General features: G+C 52.2%; 2 protein-coding genes and 2 long non-coding RNA genes across 6 annotated transcripts in view; 2 read left to right on the top strand and 2 right to left on the bottom strand.

Moving 5' to 3' along the window:
* The first annotated feature begins 8,999 nt into the window (after nt 1-8,999).
* On the top strand, nt 9,000-10,669 carry LOC116581521. Its single transcript, XR_004282085.1, has 2 exons — nt 9,000-9,201; nt 10,274-10,669. It is a non-coding gene; the product is annotated as an uncharacterized LOC116581521 (long non-coding RNA).
* A 176-nt stretch (nt 10,670-10,845) lies between these two features.
* NUPR1 (nuclear protein 1, transcriptional regulator) lies at nt 10,846-12,181 on the bottom strand. Its single transcript, XM_032328720.1, has 3 exons — nt 11,965-12,181; nt 11,434-11,583; nt 10,846-11,153 (listed from the first exon to the last, which is right to left on the bottom strand). The coding sequence occupies exons 1-2, from the start codon at nt 12,077-12,079 to the stop codon at nt 11,447-11,449; spliced, it is 252 nt and encodes an 83-aa protein (XP_032184611.1). The 5' UTR covers nt 12,080-12,181; the 3' UTR covers nt 10,846-11,153; nt 11,434-11,446.
* A 206-nt stretch (nt 12,182-12,387) lies between these two features.
* Nucleotides 12,388-24,501, bottom strand: LOC116581520. Of its 3 annotated transcripts, none has more exons than XR_004282083.1 (3): nt 24,245-24,501; nt 19,325-19,453; nt 12,388-12,983 (listed from the first exon to the last, which is right to left on the bottom strand). It is a non-coding gene; the product is annotated as an uncharacterized LOC116581520 (long non-coding RNA). The 3 variants fall into 3 exon arrangements; XR_004282082.1 differs by lacking the exon at nt 24,245-24,501 and adding an exon at nt 22,296-23,083; XR_004282084.1 differs by lacking the exon at nt 24,245-24,501 and adding an exon at nt 19,736-19,762.
* The window catches only part of SGF29 (SAGA complex associated factor 29), a 28,397-nt gene continuing 27,068 nt past the window's right edge, over nt 23,188-24,516 (top strand). The window contains exon 1 of the mRNA XM_032328701.1: nt 23,188-23,401. The gene's annotated coding sequence lies outside the window, so the exon portion shown is untranslated. The remainder of the gene's footprint in view (nt 23,402-24,516) is intronic.

Genomic DNA, 24,516 nt, shown 5'->3' with positions numbered 1-24,516 from the left:
AGAAGGAAAGAATCTTAAGCCGGCTCCAGTCCCAGCGCGGAACCTAACACGGGGCTTGATCTCATGACCTTGAGATCGTGACCTGACCTGATGTCAAGAGTCAGTTGATTAACTGACTGAGCCACCCAGGTGTCCCATCACTGCTTATATTTTTATAGAATATCGGATTCATGCAAAAGAATATAGATAGCATATATGTTTCTGCCCACCCGCATTTCCCTGCTCTTGCCTCGGTTTTGGTCCTGGGTTTGCTGATGCCTGTGGCTCCTCATGTCACTCTGAGCAAAAGCAAAAACCCTCCCGATGGCTGGCAAAGCCCTCACGATCTTCCCCACGGGCTCCTTCATTCCCACACACACCCTCCGGCTGCCCCACAAACACACCAGCCGCGCTTCTATGTCAGGGCCTCTGTACCTACTCTTCCTTCTGCTTAGAGCACTCTTTCCTCAGCTCTTCAGATAATTTTTTAAAATGTCATTTATTTATTTATTTGACAGAGACACAGCGAGAGAGGGAACACAAGGAGGGGGAGAGGGAGAGGCAGGCTTCCTGCTGGGCAGGGAGCCCGAGGTGGGGCTTGATCCCAGGACCCTGGGATCACCACCCAAGCTGAAGGCAGACGCTTAACAACTGAGCCACCCAGGCCCCCTCGGCTCTTCAGGTAATTAGCTTCTCGTCACTCCAGCAGGTCTCACCTTTCCACAAACGCCTTCTTCCCGCTTTGGCTCTTGGGTCATTCCCATCGCATTCCCAACTACACTAAGACCCCGCGTGTAGCCCTAAGATCCAAATGCTCATCTCTTAGCTTGTCAATTTTTCTACACATTCTGGGCCCTTACCCAGAGCCCTAGGGTCTTCTCCAGACCTCGAGTGGCCACCCACCTCCTCAGACATCGGAGTCCTGTGGGCAAGATTGATAGGAACCACTTCTACTCTTTTCATGATTCAGAATTGAAATGGTGCCGCTGGGTAGGAGAGGGGAAGACAGAAGCAGGGGGTCAAGTACCAAGGTGTGGCAACCACAGTCCTTGCCCACAGAGGTGGCCACCTAGCCGAGAAGACTGGACAAACATGTGAAACCAGAGGGAACACATCACATCAGGGCGGTTTGTAACTGACTTCCCCGGGAGCATGGACAGAGCTGTGAGGGAAGACCCTGCCTCAGGTTGGAGCCAACACATGGGAAAGTAGAGCTGAGAGCTGGAGCAGAAGACAAGAATCTTGTGATTGACTTTAGGCTCCTGGATCCAACTATTCCTGAAGCAGTCATCCTGAAGTGTTTAGTTTCATGAGCCAATCTTCTTTTTTGCTGAAGCTACTTGGAGCTGTGTTTCTGCCATTTGTAGCACGGGTCCCCTCCCGCTCTTGGATCTGCCTTCATGATAGATTTCCAGTGTCCGAAAAAAAAATCACAGACCAGATTTTTTTTTTTTAAATGATAAAGGGGAATATATCATGTAGTAGAAAGAGCACTCTATCAGAAGCCACTGGAGAGAGCATTTCAGGATAGCGTGAAAACAAAGCAGAAGCTTGGTCAGTATTTCCTAAGTGCCAACCCAGTATGTCCCAGGCTTTGCTCTAGGCACTGGAGTTCAGCAGTGAATGGGGCAGACAGAAAGCTCCGCCTTCATGGAGCTTACACAGAATGGAAAACTTAAAATTTTATTACAATTTTATAAGATTATATTATAATTATAAAATTATAATATCATTTTACCAAATGCTTATATGTACCGGGCATTTTTTTTTAAAGATTTTATTTATTTATTTGACAGAGAGAGAGATCACAAGTGGGCAGAGCCGGCCCAGACCACTCACGCAGAAGCAGCAAAGTTCCACTGACTCCCTGGATAGTCCCTAGCCTCTCCCCCACTCCTCTTACTTGTGGGGGGGGCGGTGCAGCCATCAGCGCAGAAAGACATGCGGAGGGGGAGGGGAGGAGGCTTCCTGCCGGAGAGAGAGTCTCTGCCCCAGACCCAGCAAGCCAGGTTTCTTTTCAGCCTCAGTTTCTTATCTGCAAAATGGGGGTGAGGACCAACCTTGCCTGATGAGGTTTTGGGGAGGGTCAGATCGGTTTGGATGACCGAGAAGGGGAACCTCTGACAAGCAGAGGCGAAAGGTTGTAAAGGGTTATTGGGAATGAATAGGGTTCGGACAGGGATGAGAGGAGAAATGTGTGCAGCAAAAGGGGCGGCGTGAAGCCAGACCAGTTCTGACAGGCTCACTCATTCATGAGCGTTTTTGAGAGAGAGAGAGTGCGTGCAGGCTCAGAAGCGGGGGAGGGGGGAGGTCCGGCAGGCCTGAGGGGGGAGAGGGACCAGGGATCCTCGTAAGCAGAGAAGACTCTTCGGTCCCTGAGCCTCCAGCCTTTCTCGCCCGTGTTGTCCTGGCTGCCGGCGGTCACCTCCCCGAACCCCAGGCTTGATTTAATAAGTAAAATACATCGTATATTAGATGGTACTGTACTGTGTGCTCTTACGGAAATAAAGAGGAATTTCAGCACAAAGCACTGCCTAACTTCCTCTGGTCTTCACTTTTTATTTTTTTATTTTTATTTATTTTTTTAAAAGATTTTATTTTATTTTATTTGACAGAGAGAGATCACAGGTAGGTAGAGAGGCAGACAGAGAGAGAGAGAGAAGCAGGCTCCCTGCTGAGCAGAGAGCCCGATGCGGGACTCGATCCCAGGACCCTGAGATCATGACCTGAGCCAAAGGCAGCAGCTTAACCCACTGAGCCACCCAGGCGCCCTTGGTCTTCACTTTTTAAAGTCCGTCCCTTCTCACTGAAGCTTTCCCTAACCAAGGCAGTTTACACTGCACAAGCCCTGCTGAAATTCCTGCGTTTGGGCCCTCATTTATCATCGTTTACCTGCCCCCACTAGCATGTAAGCTCTGCTGTATTCATAGCTTCTAGAATATTCCCCGGCTCGATGAATATGTGTCAAATGAATACATGATTATTCCTCAAACAGTTAAAACAACAGCGGTGCCTGGGTGGCTCAGTGGGTTAAGCCTCTGCCTTCAGCTCAGGTCATGATCCCAGGGTCCTGGGATGGAGCCCCGCAGCATCAGCATCGGGCTCTCTGCTCGGCAGGAAGCCTGCTTCTCCCTCTCCCACTCCCCCTGCTTCTGTTCTTTCCCTCTCTCACCGTGTCTCTCTCTGTCAAATAAATAAAACCTTTAGACACAACAAGAACAACAACTCTCCGAACCAGCTCTCCAGAAAGGAGAGAACAGGATCAGGCTGCACAGAGCTGGTGTAAGATGGAAGTTGGAAGGGGCGGGGGTCGGGGGGAAGCAAGTTGGAAAGGGGATGTGGTCCGCCAGTCCAGAGGCCTGAGCCGAGAGGGAGGTGGCTATCTTCGGATTCCTCCGCATTAACTGCTTTTGCAATCAGAAAAGCAAAGAACACCTTGCTTCACAGAGAAAAGGAAGGTTTCGAGTTAACAGAGACCTGCTGTGCTCTGTCCGCCCCGGGGGAGCGGTGTCCTCTGTCTGGGGCGGGCTGCTCACACAGGGCAATGCAAATGGGTTGTTCTCCCTTTTTTGCTTTCTCCCTGCCCCCTCACCCCCACTCCCGCCTTCCTGACGGCCACCGAGTTCTCTAGAACCCTCCGAACAGACCAGACGTGGCTGTCTGCACAGCTGGTCCACTCCCAGCTCAGCCTCCGACCGGCAGTGAACCCGTGACCCAGCCCTTGGCCCTCCCTCAGGGAGCTCTGGCAAATATTCAGTGGGATAATCATCATAACTGCTGAGGCTGAACAGTATTTTCACGCTTTGTTTTATGTGAAGTCAGATTGGTATATACCATGGAAGTTTCGAGGGTCGCGTGATCATCGGCGCTGGTACGCCGTGCAAAGCCATCGCCGCCGGGAGCCTGGTCACCTCCATTCCCAGTTTTCTTATTCAAACCAGGGCGCAGTTTCCCCATATTCCCTCTCGTGCTCGTCCCGTTCCCGCTAAATCAGCGACGGTCGTGGCTGTCATCGCTACGGTGGAGGGATGTCGGCGCAGGTTCGTTTTTGGTTCGGCCGCGGCAGGAGACTGAAAGGCAGGATCGTGAGAACAGGGGGGCGTGGGGCGGACTTCCAAGCACTCCCCAAGCCAAGGAAGGGAGGGAGCCACTTGGAAAGGAAACAAGAATAAGTTAGAACGGAGTCCAGGCCGCGTCTGCTCCGGGTCGTGCGGAGAGCGGTCTGAGGAAGGGAGGGAGGTGCCCCCTTCTGCAGCAGTGAACAGGCCCCAGACAGAGCCCCGCAGCTGGCTGCGGCCCGGGGGGCTGTGGGAAGTGGCCCAGGACACAGCCAGAGCACGGCTGCGTGGGTGGAGGGTCTAGAAAGGACAGGAGGGGCCGCAGAGGGGACACGCTGGCCGGTGCCGTGTACCGAGGGGATGTTGAGGCCAGGAGCATTGCGAGCCCCTTCCCGGCTCTGCCCCTGAGCAATCCTGGAGAAAGGAGAGAAAACACTGTGAATGCACCCCATCCAACACCTGCTGTGGGCCGAAAAGGAGCAGGAGATCTCGGCTTACACAATAGATCACATTTCTGGCACGCCGGAGCCCTGGTTTTGTGTCATTGCTTTAATCGTGTACATGCTGCTTCCCATGCATTTTGCAATGCTCACTTAATCACAGCAACCCACCCTATGTTGAATGGTGCTGGCATTCCTACTTCGCATGTGGGGAAACTGAGCCTAGAAAGGTCAGGTAACTGGCCCAAGGTCAATAAGAAAATAAGAGGGCTGAGACTTGAACCCCACAGAGTCTGGGTGCAGAGCCCATTCTGTCTGCTACTGTGCTGTTTCCTCACGTTTTTATTTATTTATTTGTTTGTTTTGACAGAGAGAGATCACAAGCAGGCAGAGAAGGGGAAGCAGGCTCCCCGCTAAGCAGAGAGCCCAATGTGGGGCCCGATCCTAGGACCCTGAGACCATGACCTGAGCATAAGGCAGAGGCTTTAACCCACTGAGCCACCCAGGTGCCCCTCTTTCCTCAAGTTCTTGTTCCGGGACGGGTACCCTGCTAAGTGCTTGAAAAAACTCCATATCCTTGAGTTCTCCAAACCACAGCAGGAGCTGGGTGTCTTCTTCATCTCCTGTTCCCAGGTGTGGAGGTTAAGATACAGAGTCAATAATAACTAGTCTCAGGTCACAGCCAAGTTCGCACACAGGATCTGGACCTAGGTCTGGGGGACCATCAGGCCGTTCCGGTTGCTGTCACTGTGTAACCAACCGTCCCCGAGCATAATGCTGTGAAATGACCGTTCTCCTGTGCTCTAAGTCTGTAGGTGGACAATTGAAGGGGGCTTGTCTCTGGTCCCCAATATGTCAAGCCTCCTCTGGGAAGACTCAGTAGCTGGAGGTGACCCTACAGTGGGAGCTGGAGCCCTCTGCAGGCTCCCTTCTCTCGCATACTTGGCTCAGCTGGAGCTTCCGCGGGCTGGAAGACCAGCATGATGCTGACCTTGCCACGCCGTCTCTCCATGTGTGTAGTTTTGGACTTTCTCGCAGCGGGATGACTGGACTCCAGTAGAAGTGCCTGATGTCATGATGTGTTAGGATACCACAACGTCGGGACACATGGGTGCCTCAGTTGGGTAAGCATCTGCTTTCAGCTCAGGTCAGGATCCAAGGGTCCTGGGATGAGTCCCACATCAGGCTCCTTGCTCAGCAGGGAGCCTGCTTCTCTCTCTCCCTGCCTCTCCCCCTGCTTGTGCTCTCTGACAAATAAATAAATACAGTCTTTAAAAAAAAGGCGGGGGGGGGGGTGCGCCTGGGTGGCTAGTGGGTTAAAGCCTCTGCCTTCGGCTCACGTCATGATCCCAGGGTTCTGGGATCGAGCCCCGCATTGGGCTCTCTGCTCAGCGCGGAGCCTGCTTCCTCCTCTCTCTGCCTGCCTCTCTGCCTGCTTGTGATCTCTGTCTGTCAAATAAATAAATAAAATCTTAAAAACAAGGTGGGGGGGATAGCACGACTTCTGCCTGCCTCGATCAGGCCAGGGGCTCCTGAAGGTCCTCCATGTTCCAAAGGAACACAGTCCATGTCCCCCATTTGATGGGAAGGTGGCAAAGCCACGCGGTAAGGAGAGCACAGGGGTTGGGAGCACTTACCATACCTGTGCTCGGTATATGCAACCCGAGACAAACGTCCCTGCTCATTAGAATCACTCTCCAAACTCCCAACACCCGGCCAGTGCCCAGGCTGTATCTCAGACCTGTGAAATCAGGATCTCTGGGTGGGGAAGCCAGGCGTCCAGTCTCCTCTAACTCATCTGTAACCCAGTGATGACAATGAGGCCTCCTCCCGTGTATGCAAAGCGCGTGGCAGACTGGCTGGCTAGTAAACATCCCTGTTTCTCCAAGTGTGACCATCCCCTACCCCTCTCCTTGACTCAGCCCACAAGGTCATTGGCAGCGCGCACAGGTGGCCTGAGAAAAGTTATAGATAGGTGTTTCTTTTTATAATCTTCTAGTTATGACAAGTGGTTATGGTTTTCCATTTTCGATGGTTACGCAGTCTCTCTCTCTCTCTCTCTTTCTCTTTAAGTAGGCTTCCATGCCCAGCACGGAGCCCAGTGCGGGGCTTGAACTCAGGACCCTGAGATCGACCCCTGAGCTGAGATGAAGAGTCGGAACACTCAACCAACCGAGCCACCCACGCGCCCCTAGACTCCCTTTAAAATATGTTTGAGTGAAAAAGGAAAGGAGGTCGTTTGAAAGGTCCTAAGTAAACAATGGTATAGCCTGAAGCACCTCGGGCAGAAATCACAAAGGTGTGGCTGAGGTGAGGCCGGGAAAACCCTGCAGCAGACGATCAGTCGATCGATCAGTCGTGGTAGCGGGCGCTGTTCCTATTATTAGCGTTACCTTGAAGGAGCGCCAGTTAAAGATCAACCATGGGGTGATTCTGAAATGAAAAAAAGGACACGTCTGAGAGCCGAGTGGGCGGAAGCGGACTAGAAGTCTGAGAAGCCAATGAAGAGCCCCACGGAGAGTGTCCTGATTCTCGGCAAGGAGCCGGGAATTCTTCGAACTGTGGGAACCCGATGGGGAAGCATCCACAAGCTCCCCAGGGGAAGTGGAGGTCAGTCGTCCCTCTGTTCTCAGGAGGAAGCCTAGAAACCAGGGAGATGGACATTCCACGCAATGAAGGGATCAAAAGAAAGGGCTAGAAGAGCCGGAGGAGCAGAAGAGACCAGCGGGCTCCTGTCCCGCTCGGGTCCCCCGCCTTCCTGTGAGTTTCAGCCACTCTGTGCCACCCCCCATCTCCCCCCATTCCTGCCCCACCGGGCCCTTCTGCAAAGGGTGGAGAATGCGGCTGTAACTCCCATGAGCCTTGCAGATCTGAACATTCAGTGCTTCTAAGAATCACCTCGTTCTGGAACAGCCTCTTCAAGGCCCTGGAGGCAGAGACTGTGCTGTGGAAGGCGAGGCCAGGGAAGGCCAATCAGAGGCCGAGAGTGAGAGCCGCTCGCGGGGCCTTCTGGCAAAATGTGGAAGGACCTGGAGCGGCAGGTTCAGCGAGAGGCACAGCCTTTGTTTTCTCCTTTCAAATGTCTGTTGAGGCTCAGAGGAGTAATTAACCAGAAGGTAACATCTAGGATCCCGCAACCATACATGGTTATTCTCAGGTATAAAGTAAAAAGGGAGAGACCCAGGCTTCAGGCTTCAAAAATTAGACAGATCTAAGTTCAAAATTCCACTGCAGGCTGTGGCTGTGTGACTTTGGGCCAGTTACTTCACTTCTCTGAACCTCTGTTTTCTGGTCTCTAAAATAGGGTCAGTAAGAGTCTGCCTCTGTGTTATTGGAAGGATTAAATGGGACAATGCCTATAAAGCACTGGACACAGAGTCGTAGCCCAATACTTGGGAGCTGTGGCCGTGATCTTCTGAAGCTGACACAAGAGATCTGTGCTGAGCTGAGAGCCCACTGCCCGGAGCTGCTCCTCCCATCTGTCTGCTGAGTTCAAGAGCAGACACTGGCCCTAAGGCCTGGTTCCAACCATACCAGGGTCCCATTTGTCCCTCTTTGCTGTCCATGCCTTCAACAAGGCCCTGGTCACATAAAAGGCATCTGATAACCATTAACTAAACGAATAAATAATCTGCCGTGGAAAGAGGGGCTCAAGGGGACGTCTGAAGGAGCTTTAGTCCAAATGCTTATAAGGGCCTGGGCACGGGTTTGCGGTGTGTGATATTCCAGCGCAAGTGTCTGGCTGGTAGGAGGTAAGGGGGCACGTGGAGGCCGAGGGCTGGCGCTGGAAGACTTGGAAGAGCTGAGCCTTGCAGGGTGGGTGGGATGGAGGGCGTGTCCGACAGAAAGGTCCAGAAGAGCAGAAGCTTGTTCAGGGTCAGGTGGGAGAGTCAGGTTTCAGTCCACATGTTTTTTTTTTTTTTTTCCTTTTAAAGATTTTATTTATTTATTTGACAGACAGAGATCACAAGGAGGCAGAGACACAGGCAGAGAGAGAGGGGGAAGCAGGCTCCCTGCCGAGCAGAGAGCCCGATGTGGGGCTCGATCCCAGGACCCTGAGATCATGACCTGAGCCAAAGGCAGAGGCTTAACCCACTGAGCCACCCAGGCGCCCCCAGTCCACGTTTTAAAAAGATTTTACTGGGACGCCTGGGTGGCTCAGTTGGTTAAGCGACTGCCTTCGGCTCAGGTCATGATCCCGGAGTCCTGGGATCGAGTCCCACATCGGGCTCTCAGCTCCATGGGGAGTCTGCTTCTCCCTCTGACCTTCTCCCCTCTCATGCTCTCTCTCTCTCTCAAATAAATAAAAAAAAAATCTTTAAAAAAAAAAAAAAAAAAAAAAAATAAAAAGATTTTACTTATTTATGAGAGAGAGAGAGCGAGCGAGCAAGAGAGTCCCCAAGCTGGGGAAGGGGAGGGGCAGAGGGAAAAGGAGAAACAGACTCCCTGCTGAGCAGGGAACCCGCCAGGCTCCGGGTGGGGGTGCGGGGGCTCAATCCCAGGGCCTTGGGATCCTGACCTGAGCCAAAGTCAGACACTCAATTGAATGAGCACCCGCCCCCCATTAACAAGGTGCTCTGAGAAGGAATCAGGCAACTCAAGGCAGCGAGTTCCCTGTCCGCAGAGGTATTCAAGCAAACAGAGGCAACCCAGGAATGGAGAGCAGTAGGATTGGACGAGATGTCCTCTAATATTCTACCCAGCCGGAGATTCTGCGACTGTTGGTAGGTCTTACTCGGGGGCGGGGGGGGGGGGACAGACTGAGATTGCCAGAGGTTCGAGCTGGTCTTGGCAGGCTATGCACCTGCTCCCTCTCCAACAGCAGCCTCATTCCTTTGCTTGTATTCTTAAGTCCCTAAGAACAAGTGGCTCCAAGTTTTGCAGCCTGGGGCTTACGAGGAAGGGCTGGAGAAAAGGAAAAATGCTTTGCCGGGGGCCTAGGGGTTTTCTCTCTCCTCCTGTTGAGTCTGCCTGTGGAAAATGTTTCTTGCTAGTTTTTTCCAGTAGTCCCCAGCTTTGGCCAACACGTGACGGAGCACCTAAATACCACGTTCCCCAGCCTAGTTAGGTGTGGCCATGTAATTAAACTCTGACGGGCTGTAATGGATTCTACTTGGGTCATGGCCTTAACGATGAATCCGTGTGGCTTCCGCCAGTCCCTTCTCCGCTCCCTTTCCACGGGTTGAGATACACATGGCAGGTGCTGAAGCGGCTAGTTTGGACCCAAAAGTGGAAGCCACGTTGTTGTTGTTTTTTTAAAAGACATATTTGTGTATTTGAGAGAGGCCGGGGGAGAGGGAGAAAGAATCTCAAGCAGACGCCTTGCTGAGCGATATAGCCTGACGCAGGGCTCGATCTCACGACCCTGAGATCACAACCTGAGCTGAAGCCAAGAGTCCAATGATCAATGGACTGAGCCACCCAAGTGCCTGGAGAGCCATGTTTTGGGGGTGGCAGAATGATGAGCTAAATGTAGCTGGAATCCTGGATGGTGAAGTTGTCATTTTAGCCCAAGAGAACTGACCCTTGGAGCTGTTACACAACAGAGAGAGAACTTTCTATCCCATTTTGAGTCTCCATTACCGCAGCCCGAACACGAATCTCAGTCAACAGATCCTCTTACGCGCCCCATGTTCTTCTCAAACTGATGACGCCCAGGAGGTAAGGTTCTTCCAGCCCCCTTGGCAGAGGGACTCGCCCCATAGATGAGGACCGTGAGAATCCTTGAATCTGAGCCCTCTGTAATCTGGGGCAAATCCCGTAATGTTTTAAATCTTTGTTTTCTCCATTTTGCAGGTGGCACCAACGGATATCACTCATTTCAAAGGGTGGTTTTTCTATCATTTTAATTGTATTGTATTTGTAAGTCGGCTCCACGCGGGGTGTGGCCCCAGTGCGGGACTTGAACTCACCACTCTGAGAGGGAGACCTGAGCTGAGATCAAGAGCTGGAAGCTTGACTGACTGAGCCACCCGGGCGCGCCCTGCCGCCCCCCCCACCCCCGCAAAAGGTGATTTTTCATGAAAATGACACGCAGGATCAGTAAGACTGCTTATTCTAGACATGGAGAGGAGCTGGGGAGGAGGCTTGTTTCCCAGGCAGCATCACAAAGAAACGGGAATTTTTTTTGCATTTCGTAAGAAATCATGGAGACACATTGGCCAGAACATTGGGCACCAAAATAAAACAAAAGGAAACACACTGGCCTCTACCCGTCCGGGCAAACCGAACCGGGGACACACTCTCCCAGGCGCACGAACAAATACAGACACTGACAAAACCGGTTCTCATGGGTTCGTGCAAATGCAGCCCGGCTGCAGGCAGACGCGCGACACTGGGCCGAGGGGGGACAGATGCCACCCACAAGCTGCGGCTGTACTTTTATTGTCCTTCCCACCCTTAGGGAGTCCAGTTTCTTCACTGTCTTTCTTTCTAGGGCCTTTTATTTATTTATTTTTTTGGCGACTGCCCCTCCATTCCCTGCCTCTTGCTCCCTATCTTGTCCTTTTGCTGGGACTGGAGGCACTTCCTTGGTGGCCCCTCGGAGCCTCAGTCAGGTAGGGTAAGTCCGGGGGTGGGGGGGGGCAAGCAGGCCTAGGCCCCACCCCAGATGCCAATTCTCCGATGCTCCGATTCTCCGCGGTCCTGTCTCCATCGCTGTGTGCTCTGGCCTCACCGAGGGCAGGGGAAGAGAGTGACCGTTCTCATCCTGGGCTCCCCACCCTGCCTCTCCTGGTCACTTGCTCCCCGCCCCGGGACTCTGTTTCTCTCCCCATTAGCCACATTTCCCTCCAATTGGAAAGATTCTGCGTTTCCCCCTTTGCTCTGGTCCCTAGGACACTCGGAGTTGAATGTGTCTTGTTTTATTCTGAGTTGAGACCAGAGTCCCCCCGACCGCACACATTCAGAAATGCCCTTCCCAGGTGGAGGGCCCTCTGGGTCCCCTGACTCCTTACTTCCAGCTCTGTCTCAGGACCGTGCCCCTCGTCTTTTCCTCTCCGTATTCTGGAGCTTGGTCACCAGCTTCCTCTCGTGGCCTCCAGGGCTGGGGCGGTTGGTGTTGGCGGCAGCTTCTCTCTTGGTGCGACCTTTCCGGGCTCCCGCTCCTGGGAACCGGGCAAGAAGCTGGGGTGAGGTGGACGGAGGCCTGGTACATCCAAGGAGAGGCAGAGGGGTGCCGGGAGTGCAGGGTGGAAGCGGGGAGACTGGGGAGCGGTGGCCACATAGCTTTGGGGCAGTCGGGATCCCCGGTGCCCCCAACGTGGAGTGAGGGGCCCCCGATGGTCTCTTGTTACTCCCGTATTCTAGAGGTGCGTGAGGTCCCAGGGCTGAACAGGACAGCCCTCAGTGGGAAGAGGGGTTGGAAAGGAATGACTGGAGGGGTCAAGGGAACAGGGTAGAGACTGGGTTAGAGGTGGGGAGAAGGCCAAGGAGGAATCCTAGCTGGGGGCGGGGAGGGAGCAGGAGGTGATGGGGCCAGACCTTACCCGGGTAGGAGGGAGCTAGGCCGTAGAGCTTGTCCTCATCCAGGCTGGTGTCTCCGTCCTCGGGGCCTCCGGGCTGTTGGGCCGGGCTGGCTGCTCTGGGGAAACTGGCCTTCATCCCGGACTGTCTCCCGCGTTGTGTCTCTCTGTCTGTCGTCTTCGAAAGCTCTGTTTGTGTCTGGTTTCTCCACACCTCCCTGGTCACCAGCCCGACTTATAAGGCCACGTGTCCTCTTCAGGCTCTGTCTGATGCAATCTGGCCCTTTCCCAGAACCTGACCCAGTCAACAGCAGTCACGAGGGGGAAAGAGTCGCTCGGTCGCTCGGTTGTGTGAGTCCCAGCTCCTTTGCCTCATCCCCTCCCTCCGACTGGGGCTCGCCCAACTGGGTATTTTTCCACAGAGGAGATCCCCGCCCCTGAGGGAGGAGGAGCAAAGAGGCAGAGTGTGAGCATAAACAGTCCTTGGGATCATGGCCAGTGGGGATCCGAGGGCCTCACCTGGCCGACCCCGTCTGCTCAGTCCCCTGCCCCTGCCACACAGCTGACCCCCACCCGGTTCTGGCTCAGACACCCAGGGGGCAGATGGTGGAGAGAAGAACACACCCCAAACTAGGTCAGTGGTTCTCACCCCTAACGCACCCAACACCCCTTTCCGATAGGAAACTTCTGGAAAGCCCCCTTAATATCCCGAGCTGGGGGGGGGTCCCTAGGGAGTTTCCCTCACCCGAGAGGGAGCCTAGCAGGGTGGTTAAGAGTACGGATTCTGGAGCCAGCGGTCCTGGGCTCAATCCTTTGATCTGCTACTTCCTAGGTGACCCCAGACACGCCACCTTCCCTCTCTGTGCCCTGGTTTTCTCGATTGTAAAATCGAGGACGATGATAGCTGCGTTGACCTCCCAGAGTTGGCGAGAGCATCGAGCCAGAGTCCGCAGGGAAGGACCCTTGCCAAGGTGCCTGGTACCACGTCCACGGCAACGCAGGCGTTATCCGCAGACTTTCCAAACAGCTCAGTCCTGCCGTCCCTAGAAGGTAAAGGTAAAAGGAAATCAATTTTTAAAAAAATTTTTCTTTTAAGATTTATTTATTCATTTGAGAGAGCATGAGCAAGGGGTGGGGGGAGAAGCAGACTCCCCACTGAGCAGGGAGCCGGTGTGGTAGTGGTGGAGGAGACTCGATCCCGGGACCCCAAGATCATGAGCTGAGCCGAAGGCAGGCACATGACCAGCTGAGCCACCCAGGCACCCCAGGACGTCGATTTATAATGAAATAATGTCTTTCACAAGATGGATATACTGGGGTAGAAGACATTATGAAGTCCACAGGTGTTTGGACCTATTTCATATGAATTAAGGAAAGGGATTCAGAGAAGAAACGCATGAAACTGGTATTTTCCACCGTCGCCTGGAGGGATCTGCCGAGCTGACCCCGAGAGGCCAGTCCCTGCCCACTCGTGTCCTCACTGAGGTGTACGGGTCAGCTCCCACGGTCCCGCGCAGGAAAGGAGGCAGATACAACCTTCCACCTTTTTTACTTTTTTCAACCTCAGTGGTCTCCAGTACACGAGGACAGGCTGGGGCACGGCCAAGGGGGTGCTCCTTCTCTGCTCCTGTTCCCACTTCTCTGTGAGTCCATTCAAACACGGTTTCCTCTCAGTGTTACCTAATTTCACCTCCTCTCCCACCCCAAACCCTGTAATAACCCGGTCCCGTCCTTTAGTTCACCAGAGAGACACTTCTGCTTGCGCTTCTCCCTGACCTGAGCCAGAATTAAATGTAGTTTTTGTTTTTCAGGTTTGGCTGATTTGTGAATTCTTGAAAATCCAGGAAATGAAAGTGAGGTCACTTGAATAAAACACAGTTTGGGATAATTACGTAAGGGCCCTGGGGAAGGCCGCCCCCAAATGTGCCGCTTTTGCATGTTGGTTATTTTATTATTTTATTTTTTAAAGATTTTATTTATTTATCTGACAGAGATCACAAGCAGGCAGAGAGGCAGGCAGAGAGAGGAGGAAGCAGGCTCCCCACTGAGCAGAGAGCCCGATGTGGGGCTCGACCCCAGGACACTGGGATCGTGACCTGAGCTGAAGGCAGAGGCTTTAACCCACTGAGCCACCCAGGCGCCCGCATGTTGGTTATTTTAAATAAAAGTTACCGAAGAGATAGCCCGTGTGAGGAGAGCTCTCAGACCCTCCTCTGAACCCCGGAAAGCAGGACATAAATCTCCCAGGTAAAAGGTCCGCTCCCTGGACCAGGAGGTAAAGAGACATCCTTTCTTTCTTTCTCTCTCTTTTTTTTTTTTACTAATTTACAATGTTGTTTTTTTTTTTTTTAAAGATTTTATTTATTTATTTGACAGAGAGATGCTGGGCTCGATCCCAGGACCCTGAGGTCATGACCTGAGCCAAAGGCAGTGGCTTAACCCACTGAGCCCCCCAGGCGTCCCTTTACTAAGTTTTCTGTGTCCTTTCAATCCCTCCCAGTTTTATAGTCTCTTTGTCTAAAAAGATAAAAACTACCTGCCTCAGTCATTTCCTGAGGTCTTAATTTCATGACACACATAATAAAACTTTGCTTTTCTGGGTTGTTAATCTGTCTCATGTTAATTTAATTCTTTTTTTTTTTTTTTTTTTTAAGATTTCACTCATTTACCCGACAGACAGAGATCACAAGTAGGTGGCGGGGGTGGGGGTAGCAAGTTCCCCGATGAGCAGAGAGCCCGATGTGGGGCTCGATCCCAGGACTCTGGGATCATGACCTGAGCTAAAGGCAGAGGCTTTAACCCACTCAGCCATCCAGGTGCCCCTCAATTTAATTCTTGGTCCAGCTGGAAGATACTGAAGGCTAGGAGGAGAAGTTTTCCTCCCCAGTAATAATAACACAGTCCACGGCAAGAGAAAGAGCAAAGTAATCTTAAGCAAAGATAACACACCCAGACAAATTAAGGTGGAAACCACAAGGAGATATGGGTTCTTTTTTTTTTATTATTTTTTAAGATTTTATTTATTTATTTGAGAGAGAGTACGAGCCCTGAGGGGCAGAGGGAGAGGGAGAAGCAGGCTCCCCGCTGAGCAGGGAGCCCGGTGTGGGGCTTGATCCCAGGACCCCAGGATCATGACCTGAACCAAAGGCAGACACTTCACTGACTGAGCCCCCCAGGCACCCAAGATATGGGGTTCTTACAAGGCGGTGGGCTGGGATGCCTGCGTGGCTCAGTGGGTTAAGTCTCTGCCTTCGGCTCAGGTCATGATCCCAGGGTCCTGGGATCGAGCCCCACATCGGGCTCTCTGCTCAGCAGGGAGCCTGCTTCCCCCTCTCTCTCTGCCTGCCTCTGCCTACTTGTGATCTCTGTCTCTCAAATAAATAAATAAAATCTTTAAAAAAAAAAAAAAAAGGTGGTGGGCTTCACCACTACCTGGGATGGGGTAGGTTCTAAGCTCAGGTCATTGGAGATCAGTGTTTGGGCTTCTTGACTGTGTAGCGAGACACTCAAATGCCTGCAGGATGTGGTACAATTCTGCATGTGACTGTCCTGCTCAGCCTGCCTGCCTGTCACTGTGACTACCAAGAACACCCCCACAAATTCCCCAGTACTAGCCGCGAGATCTTGGGCTCACTTCTGACTTTCCGTCTGCTCACCGGGAAAGGGAGCCGGAGAGAGCGCCGCTGGAGGGGGCGGGGAGGGCTGGTCCCGAGCCAGCCTGGTGCGCACGGCTTTTTCCAGCGATCTTCAAAGAAGGGAAACTGAAGCTCAGAGAGTCTTGCTCAAGGTCACAAGGCTGGTGAGTGGTGAAGGACTCTCCCCACCACGGAGGTCTCCCTGACCCCAGTTCCAGCCTGGTTCTAAGTCAGCACAGCCCGCCGGACACTGGCAAAGGTTTGGCAACTGTGTGTGTGTCAAGCGCTTGTCAGGAATTCCTTCTTCCTGCCCTCCCTCCCCCTACTTTGGACCAGGCTGGGTGCTAAGAATGCCCCATTTTTACCCCATTACCCTAATTTTTTAAAAAAGATTTTATGTATCTATTTGACAGAGAGAGAGTAAGCACAAGCAGGGGGAACAGCAGAGGCAGAGGGAGAAGCAGACTCTGCTGAGCAAGGAGCCCCATGTGGGGCTTGATCCCAGGACCCCGAGATCAAGAGTTGAGCCAAAGGCAGACGCTTAATGTCTGAGCCCCCATGCACCCCCAAATTACCCTCATTTTATCACACTTTCTCCATATTGTACAGTCAGTCAGCACTAATTTTTTGTTTACTTCTCCATGAGTTGGACCCCCAAGAAGGCAGTCCTGGGGGCGCCTGGGTGGCTCCGTGGATTGAGCCTCTGCCTTCAGCTCAGGTCATGATCTCAGGGTCCTGGGATCGAGCCCCACGTTGGGCTCTCTGCTCGGCGGGGAGCCTGCTTCCCCCTCTCTCTCTGCCTGCCTCTCTGCCTTCTTGTGATCTCTCTCTGTCAAATAAATAAATAAAATCTTAAAAAAAAAAAAAAAGAATGCAGTCCTGGTTTGGTTTAGTTCGTGGTTAAAGGATGAGGCTGTGCATCCACACAGCCTGGGTCAAAGCCGGGTCCTTGCCCCCAAACAAGTGGTTTAGCCTCTCTGTGCCTCAGTGTCCTCATTTATATGATGAGATTGACAATAATACCTACCTGGCGGGGTTGTTGTGAGGATGAAAAGGGCCAGTTCTTGTGAAGGCGCCCGCCCAGTGCCTGGAACAGAGGGCGTGGCCAATAAACTACCCTTATCACCACTCACAAGGGCAGGAATCTTGTCTATCTTACTGCAATCCTCCAGGCCTGGCCCACAGTCAGGCCTCAATCAATGATCAGTTGAATTCATGAAGCTATTTTAAGATTGGTGGGTTTTAAAGCTTCCAGGTCCTCTGCTCTGGGGGAACTGAGAGGCCCAACCCTAGTGCCACGGAAGACGGTGAAGACACGAGGGCCATCCTCCCCGGAGCCAGCAGAGAACATCTCCCTGTCCGTGATCTTGCACTTGATCGAAGAAGAAAGTCTCGATCCTGGGCAGGGCAGGGCAGGCAGAAGGAGGGTGGCCAAGAGAGAGGAGACTTTGGGGAACACGTGGTACGGACCTCCAGGGCCCAGAAGGTGAGACTTTGGGGAACACGTGGTACGGACCTCCAGGGCCCAGAAGGTGAGTCCGTGGGAAAAGGTGCGGATGTGTCATCAGCCACAAGGAAGTTTGTTTTCTTTCTGCATTGATTGTACCTTCAGGATGCTGCAAGAAATCTCTTGCCCAACAGGCATGCCTATTACAAGCCAGCGTGATCAGCCCGAACTAAACCCAGGGGGCTGGGGAGCTCTCAGAAGGCTACCCAACCCAGTGGGGAGTGGGGGAGGGTGGGGAGGGTGCAGGGGTGGGGAGAGAATCAGGGCAGGCTTCCTAGAGACAGTGAAGCCTGAACAAGAGGGCCTGGGAAAGAAAGCAAGATAAACCCACCTGCCCAAGCTAAACCACCCAAGTCAGGACAGCCTGAACAGCCTGGGGCATGTGCAGAAATCTTTGGCTCAAAGGATCTGGAGATTCCCAGGTTCGAACGCAGAGTATGTCATCGTGCTGGCTTGGGGGCATCACTGTGTACCAAAGAGACCCAAGAAGCCTAAATGCAGTGAAATAATACGGGTCTGTATTGACTCTAGAGCGGCAGTCCAGAGAAGCCCCGGGCCCAGCAGCTGATGTGCAGTTATCCCTGGCTATGTGATAGAATCACCTTGAATATAAAGAGATGCAATCTTTTTTTTTAAAGATTTTTTGTTTATTCCCTGGAGAGAAAGCCCACGAGAGAGAAGAGAGAGCGCACACAAACGAAGGGAGAGGCACAGAAAGAGAGAGAAGCAGGCTCCTGGCTGAGCAGGGAGCCTGAGGTGGGGCTCCATCCCAGGACCCTGAGATCAGGACCTGAACAGAGGGCAGATGCTTAATTGACTGAGCCCCCAAGGAGATCCTGGATGCAGCCTTTGATGGGCAGTTTGGTGATACTAGTAACTTTTTTTTTTTAAACGAAAGGCTTTTAAAAAAATTTTTATATATTTGTCACAGAAAGAGCATAAGCAGGCAGAGTGGCAGGCAGAGGCAGAGAGAGAAGTGGACTCCCCGCTGAGCAAGGAGCCCAATGTGGGACTCGGTCCCTTGAGTCTGGGATCATGACCTGAGCTGAAGGCAGCGACTAAACCAACTGTGCCACCCGGGCGTCCCTACACTAGTAATGTTAAACACTCCTCCCCACCCCCTATATCACCCTGCTTGTAATAGTGAAAAACTGGAAACAACCTAAGCGTCCACCAAGAAGTAATCAGATGATCAGGATCCTTCCGTGAAATACTCCGTGGCCATTAACCAGAATAAGCTGTGTCTCCAGCTGTGAGGAGAAAGTCATCCGTAATACATTGGTGAATGAAAAAATCACATTGCAAAACATTATGTACAATCCTAATTAATCTTTCTCCTTTTACTTTTTTTTTAAAAGACGCCATCTATTTGTTTGCGAGAGACGGACAGAGACAGCGGCAGACAGCATGAACAGGCTGGACGGGGAGAAAGAGCTTCCCAGGCATCCCAATTATTCCTTTTAAAACAGTTTTATTGATTTAAGTAATCTCTACCCCCAGTGGGGGCTCAAACTCACGACGCCAAGATCAAGACTCGTGCTCTTCTGACTGAGCCAGCCAGACACCCCCAGTTTGGTGTTATTTTTAAAATACTCTGTCTCTCTAGTTCTACTGCCAAGTACGTGATGTTTCAGCACACAGATCATCTGGCGTAGAAAAAAGGAAGCGTACGTGGCTCCCGCTTACCCAAGCGTAGACAATAAGATTCTTCCAAACCCTGTAACTTACATCATGTCTTTAGAGGCGTAGTATAGACTTCTTCTTCTTTTTTTTAAGATTTGAGAGACAGAGAGCATGAGCAGGACGGGGGTGAGCAGACGGAGAGGGAGAGGCAGACTCCCTGCGGAGCCCAACGCAGGACTCCATCCCAGGACCCTGAGACTGTAGCCTGAGCCGAAGGCAGGCACTTCACCAGCTGAGCCACCCAGTCTCCCAGGCACAGTATAGACTTTGAGTTAAGCTAAAACTTTTATATCAACTGGGTCACATCACAGAGCTCAGGCGGGGGGGACGTCAGGACACCGGGGCGCGCAGCAACACAGCTACACTCGTGAAGAACAGAACCAAATGGATTTCAGAAAATCTCAAGCAGCCATATAAGCCGTGTGTTCAGCTCATGTCACCATATACTCTCCAATCACTTTCACTTTGTAAACATAGCTTGAGTCGTCAAAAATGCGGACATACAAAAAAAGGACATACATAACAACAATGTTCACTTTTGTAAAATGATGATATTTACCTCCAGTGAGGAGTCCTGTCTCTTCAAGTCCCAAATCCATTTCTCGCTGGGGTCATGGTGTCTGATGTCTGATGCTGTCACTTCTGTGTTCACAGGCTCACCTTCTCTGCTGGGCAGTTTGGCATGTTCCTGGTACAATAAATACACAGAGGTCCTTAATGTCCGGTTGTCTGTTCAGATAACCAGGTGGACAGGGCACCTGGGCGGCTCAGTGGATGAAGTGTCTGCCTTCGGCTCGGGTCATGATCGCGGGGTCCTGGGATCGAGCCCCAGGAGGGAGAAGCCCACACTCAGTGGGGAGCCTGCTCCTCCCTCTCCCTCTGCTCCTCCCCCTGCCTTTGTTCTCTCTCTCGGTCTCTCAAATAAATAAAAATCTTTAAAAAAGAAACAAGACAAAGTGGACAAGATCACCTTAAAATTTCTGGTGAGGGCTTCTTGGGTAGGTTCACAATCCTTGACCGTATAGATTCCAACCCAGGTTTTATGCGATCTAGCTGACTTTCTATCCAACCACTCCTGGATGGTGGGGTGCTTCTGGGGCCCCTTACAGAAGAAGTACTGGTCTTCGAAGGGGGCATCCTGCCTGAGGAATGCCCAGAGAATCCTGGGGGTCCGTCAAAGCAACCTCTGAGCCTGTTCCATCTGATACAACATCCATACTGACAGACGAAAGTCTGTTCAAATAATATATTCAAATTATAAAGACCATCATCTTGGAGCTGCTGTCACCCATGGAACCTCAGGCTAATCTTATTTTTGTAAGCAAAATCATTGTAGTTATTGTAAAAGAACAAAAACAAGAGAGGAGATGGGGGGATGGAACACGGACACAGTGGTCATACCCTAACGAGGATAATGGAAGATTTACACTCTCTCCATTACAGATTCTAGATTGCTGCAATGTGTGGCTTCCTACAGGGTATACCTATTTTAGAAGCGACGGGGGATTAAAGCCATTTTTAAGAGCGAACGGATTGTAGCCCCTTCCTCCCCCGGGTTCCATGCACACAACGCCACCTTCTGGTCGCGCTGTGCCTTCTTTCGTACGTGTTGGGGACACGAAGCAGTGTGAACAGCTGGCCCCACCTGCCTCCCGTCGGAGGTCAGATCCAACTGCACAGCACGGAACCAAACCAAGTGAGAGTTCAGTCCGTCCAGGCACTGCAAGCCCATGAACACCGACGCCGAGCTTCTGCCCTGAAGGAGGAGAGGCTATTGATTGGTGTGGTGTCACCGAGGGAGTTAACCCTCCCAAGTCCCAAACTCCCTGATGGCTTACAAGTGAGGGTTTTTAGGGGCAAAATTTGGGGCTAGGCTTGGGGGGTGGGAGCTTCTGAGAAGGTTTTGATTGGAGACCCATGAAGTCGTGTTAACGGATGTGACTTAGCTGCTTCTCGTGTCGCTCTGTCTGGTCCCAGGAAGGTCTACACGTGGGTAAGCTGATTTGGTTGAATTCTTTCATGTTCCTTTGAATGGTAAGCAAGCGTTCCTATCTCTCGGGCCCGGAGCTCTATGTTTCCTGTGGCGTCCAGCCGTCCCCGGGGGTGACATGACCTCCAGGTAGGTCTGTCATCAGAACTAACAAGATGGATGTGAGCTTCAAGCCTTTTGTTTTGTTTTGTTCACGTGGGTAATGGGTCGGCATGAACAGGGACGAGGTGAGAGAGAGGCTCACTTTCCACAGAAGGAGCCCGAAGCCCCTTGGCAAAAAGCCAGCTCTGAAGCCGGAGAAAGCAAAGAGAGAGGAGAGATGTGAGTATTGCCCTCGGCAGGGGAACTCTGTGAAGGGAGTGTTAGGAAGCCATGCTATGTAACTCCCTCTGCAGGCCCTCAAGAGACCTTCAGTCAAGATCCCTGTGACTTCAAGGCTTTTTAGAAAGGATTTCGGATGTGATGCGCCAATCCAGTGAGACTAAAGGGCAGACCAGAGGGCCCAGTCTTTTTTTTTTTTTTTTTTGCCACTGTGGCTTTCTTACAGAAAGGGACTCTGCTGTCTAAGCAAAGGGAGGGTTCTGGTCCGCACCACAGTTTTCAATCTCCCCATATAACTTAGTGGGTTCTGGTTTACACATCAGTCTCTTGTGAGTCACATCAGTGCGAGTCTACCCTGAGAGGTTGCTAGCAAAATGGGATTTCTGGGGGGGAAAAAGAACACCACTCTGGACAAATGGATGAGGGCAGACAATTTAAGGGGCGATTAGTCTCACCGGATAGATATACTGCCCAGAAAAGTCCTCACATTGCCCACAAGAGGGCAGGCTTGAGACTGTTCCCGGTGACGCTGTGGTGGCCCGTAGTTGGGAGGCAATTTAGACATCCATCACGCGACAATGTGAGTGTGCATTATGAAATACTGCACAGTTGTTCTAAGTAACAGGCACACACAGCCCCAAGTACAAGTCTTAAAAGCATCGTGCTGAGTGGGAAAAATGAGAAACTCAATGAGGTTTCTAGCACAATACCATTTAGGTAAATTAAAAATCCATGCATACAAGCCGACACACGTGTTTGACAAAGACACTCTCACACACACGGGGGAAGGGAGGAGAAGTAAAGCAATCAGGGCCATAAATAGAATAAACAAGCAAGAGGGTATCCAGAGCCCATGATTACAGTCTGTCAGGAAGCAAGCAAAGAGTAGCCCAACCTCTACATATGGGAATAAACGGTTAAAAGGTCTTACAGTTGTTTAGGCAAGTGTGGCTTAGACCACGGCTCATGTGGTGGAGATGAAAAGTGGATGGAGCATGTGACACGAATGAAACACATAAACCATATTTAACATATACAGTATGTGGCCAACAAATGAGAACTGTTCCTATTTATTATGGAACCAATCAACATGGGATTTCTTGGTCAGCACTAGGAGATTTAGTGATCCATTCCCCTTAGGAGGGTGACCTTGCCTGAAACAATGTATTCTTGGCTAATAACACCCTTTTTCTCCCCCCCCCCCCCTGTCTTCAAAAACCTTTCCTTTTCTTCAGCTCGATGGAACTCCTACTTGTCAGATGGGATGCTGCCTGATTCCTGAATCATTCCACAAAACCAACTTCACCTCCTAAGTTACTCAGTCGAATTGCTGTTGTTTAACAGTAGAAACATCAGAGATTACTGATGAATTCTGTGACTAAGGTCGATAGTTGACATCAGGAGAGACAGCTTCTGAGACCTCTACAAACGCGAAATTTGCGAAATCCTCGCCAGCACAAGCTTCTTAAAAATGCAGGATGTAGAGCTGAGGCTGGGTCGGTGGTCAGGCCATTCGGTGAGACGGAGACTTCAAGAAACAAGCTTGATGGCAAAAAAATATGTGGAGTTAATTTGGGGCTGTGATAGTTCGTGTTGAAGTCTGAGATTCTTCTAAGTGCATAGACCAATATTGAGGCCCATGAAGTGCCCTCATAGGTACTAGGATGTACTAAGTACTAGGAATACACAGGTGAACAAAACGGATGATTCTAATCTTACTGAGCCGGCCGGTGTAAACAGAAACGAAATCAATGTTAATCTCAAACTTTGGTAGGGGTGATGTAGGAAACCATAAGATACCAGGATGTAAAGTTTAATATTTATTCACGTCCTTAACACGTTCCTGGGAAATCTCCCCGAAAAGTGCAATTTCTGAGTCTACGGGATCTGCTTGTTTTAATTTGTTTAAAAAATTTTTTCAAATAGACTTTATCATTCGGAGCAGTTTGAGGTTTAAAAAAAAGGTTTTTTTAAATGATCTTGCAGAGGTTTGGGGGAATGCGAGAGGCTGCTGACAACACGAGGGCCCTCGCGTGTTAAAGCGTTCAGCGGGCCCGTGGGGCGCCGCGTGATGCAACGTAAGAACTACATATCCCAAGGAGCAGCGCGGCGCGTCGCAGAGAGAGCGCGGCGCGTGCGCGGAGGGGTCCGCGCGGCGACTGGCTCATAAAAGGAGAAACGCGTGTGCGGGTCTCGACGTGCCGCGAATCTTCGAACGCAAGCGCGTTATGAGCTCCAGGATTTGAAAACGGGGTCGAGGGGCACGCCTGCGCCTGCCGTCGTAACTGCGAGTGCGACGTGCCTGTTCCGCCGGAGGCTTGTCAGGTGGGGCTGGGTCGCGGTCTGCGGCCCCCGGGGGATGGGGGGAGCGGAGGGCCGGGGGTCCCCGCCCCCTCCTCACTCCCCTCCCCCGCCCGTACGTTCCCATTCCCGAGCCTCCCTGAGGCGGCGCTCGAGGGGCGGTGCGCACGCGCTCTGGGCGGGGCGAGGCGGGGCTGGGGAAAGGGAGGGCCCGCGCCGGCGGTGTTTGGGATCTGCGCGTGCGCGGGGCGGGGCGCGCCGGCGGCGGAGGCGGGGTTGTGAGCGCAGGCGCGGGAGGACGGAGGCGGGGTTGTGAGCGCATGCGCGGGAGGCCGAGGATGAGCACCTGTTAAGGAGGTCGCGACCCGCCCTGCGCAGGCTTGCGCTGGCCTCCTCGTGTCTCTGCGCCCGTTCGCAGCGCGCGGTCCGGCTCCCGGAGCCCGCCCCCGTCTCGCCCCCCCCACTCCGCTCGAGAGAGCGCTTGGGCGGCCCCTCGGTCGCCACATCCGGTGTTGGCTTCGTCCTCGCTCCGCAGCCGCGGCCGGCGCGGGTCCTCGCTGCCCTTTCTTGGGGGCACGTGTTTCACCGGGTTTGGGGAACATTCTGTTCTTGTAGCCTCGGCTCTCTGGGTTCTCCTTTGCTGAGTACAAATGCGGTCCGGGGCGCTCTCAGATGTCCGACTTCAACCCAGAGCTCTGCCCTGAACCCCAGACTGACCTCTCCTAAAGTGCCGGGTCGGCGTCCCAGAGATGTCCAGAAGGGAAATTCTGGGTCTTTCCCTCACGCCCTTTCGCCTTCCGCTCGCTTAGGCCAAACGCTGATGATTCTTGGTGGGCTTTGCCGCCCGCCCCCCTTTCCTTTTAGTACCTGTTTGCCCCGGAGGCTTTGAAGTCTCGCCGCTGGCACTCACTCTCTCCAAGAGATCCTTTGTCCAAAACGTTTCTCTTTGGCGCCTGGTCCTGATTGCCTGAGAATTTGGGTTTCCAGTTTCTCAGTATTCCCTGTCGTCGTTTAGTCACATTTATCCGCGTACCTGTTGTGGTCTCCGAGTTCCTTTAAGAGTGTTTACTTCACTGGCCATGTGGAAGTATCTGTTTAAAGTTTGTGTTCCTTTCTGGACTGAATTTTGTAAGCAAGGC

The sequence above is a fragment of the Mustela erminea genome, chromosome 20 (genome assembly GCF_009829155.1).
Source record: "Mustela erminea isolate mMusErm1 chromosome 20, mMusErm1.Pri, whole genome shotgun sequence".
NCBI classification, from domain to species: Eukaryota; Metazoa; Chordata; class Mammalia; order Carnivora; family Mustelidae; genus Mustela; species Mustela erminea.
Note: the sequence above shows the minus strand (reverse complement) of the source record. Positions and strands in the feature narration are given on the sequence as shown.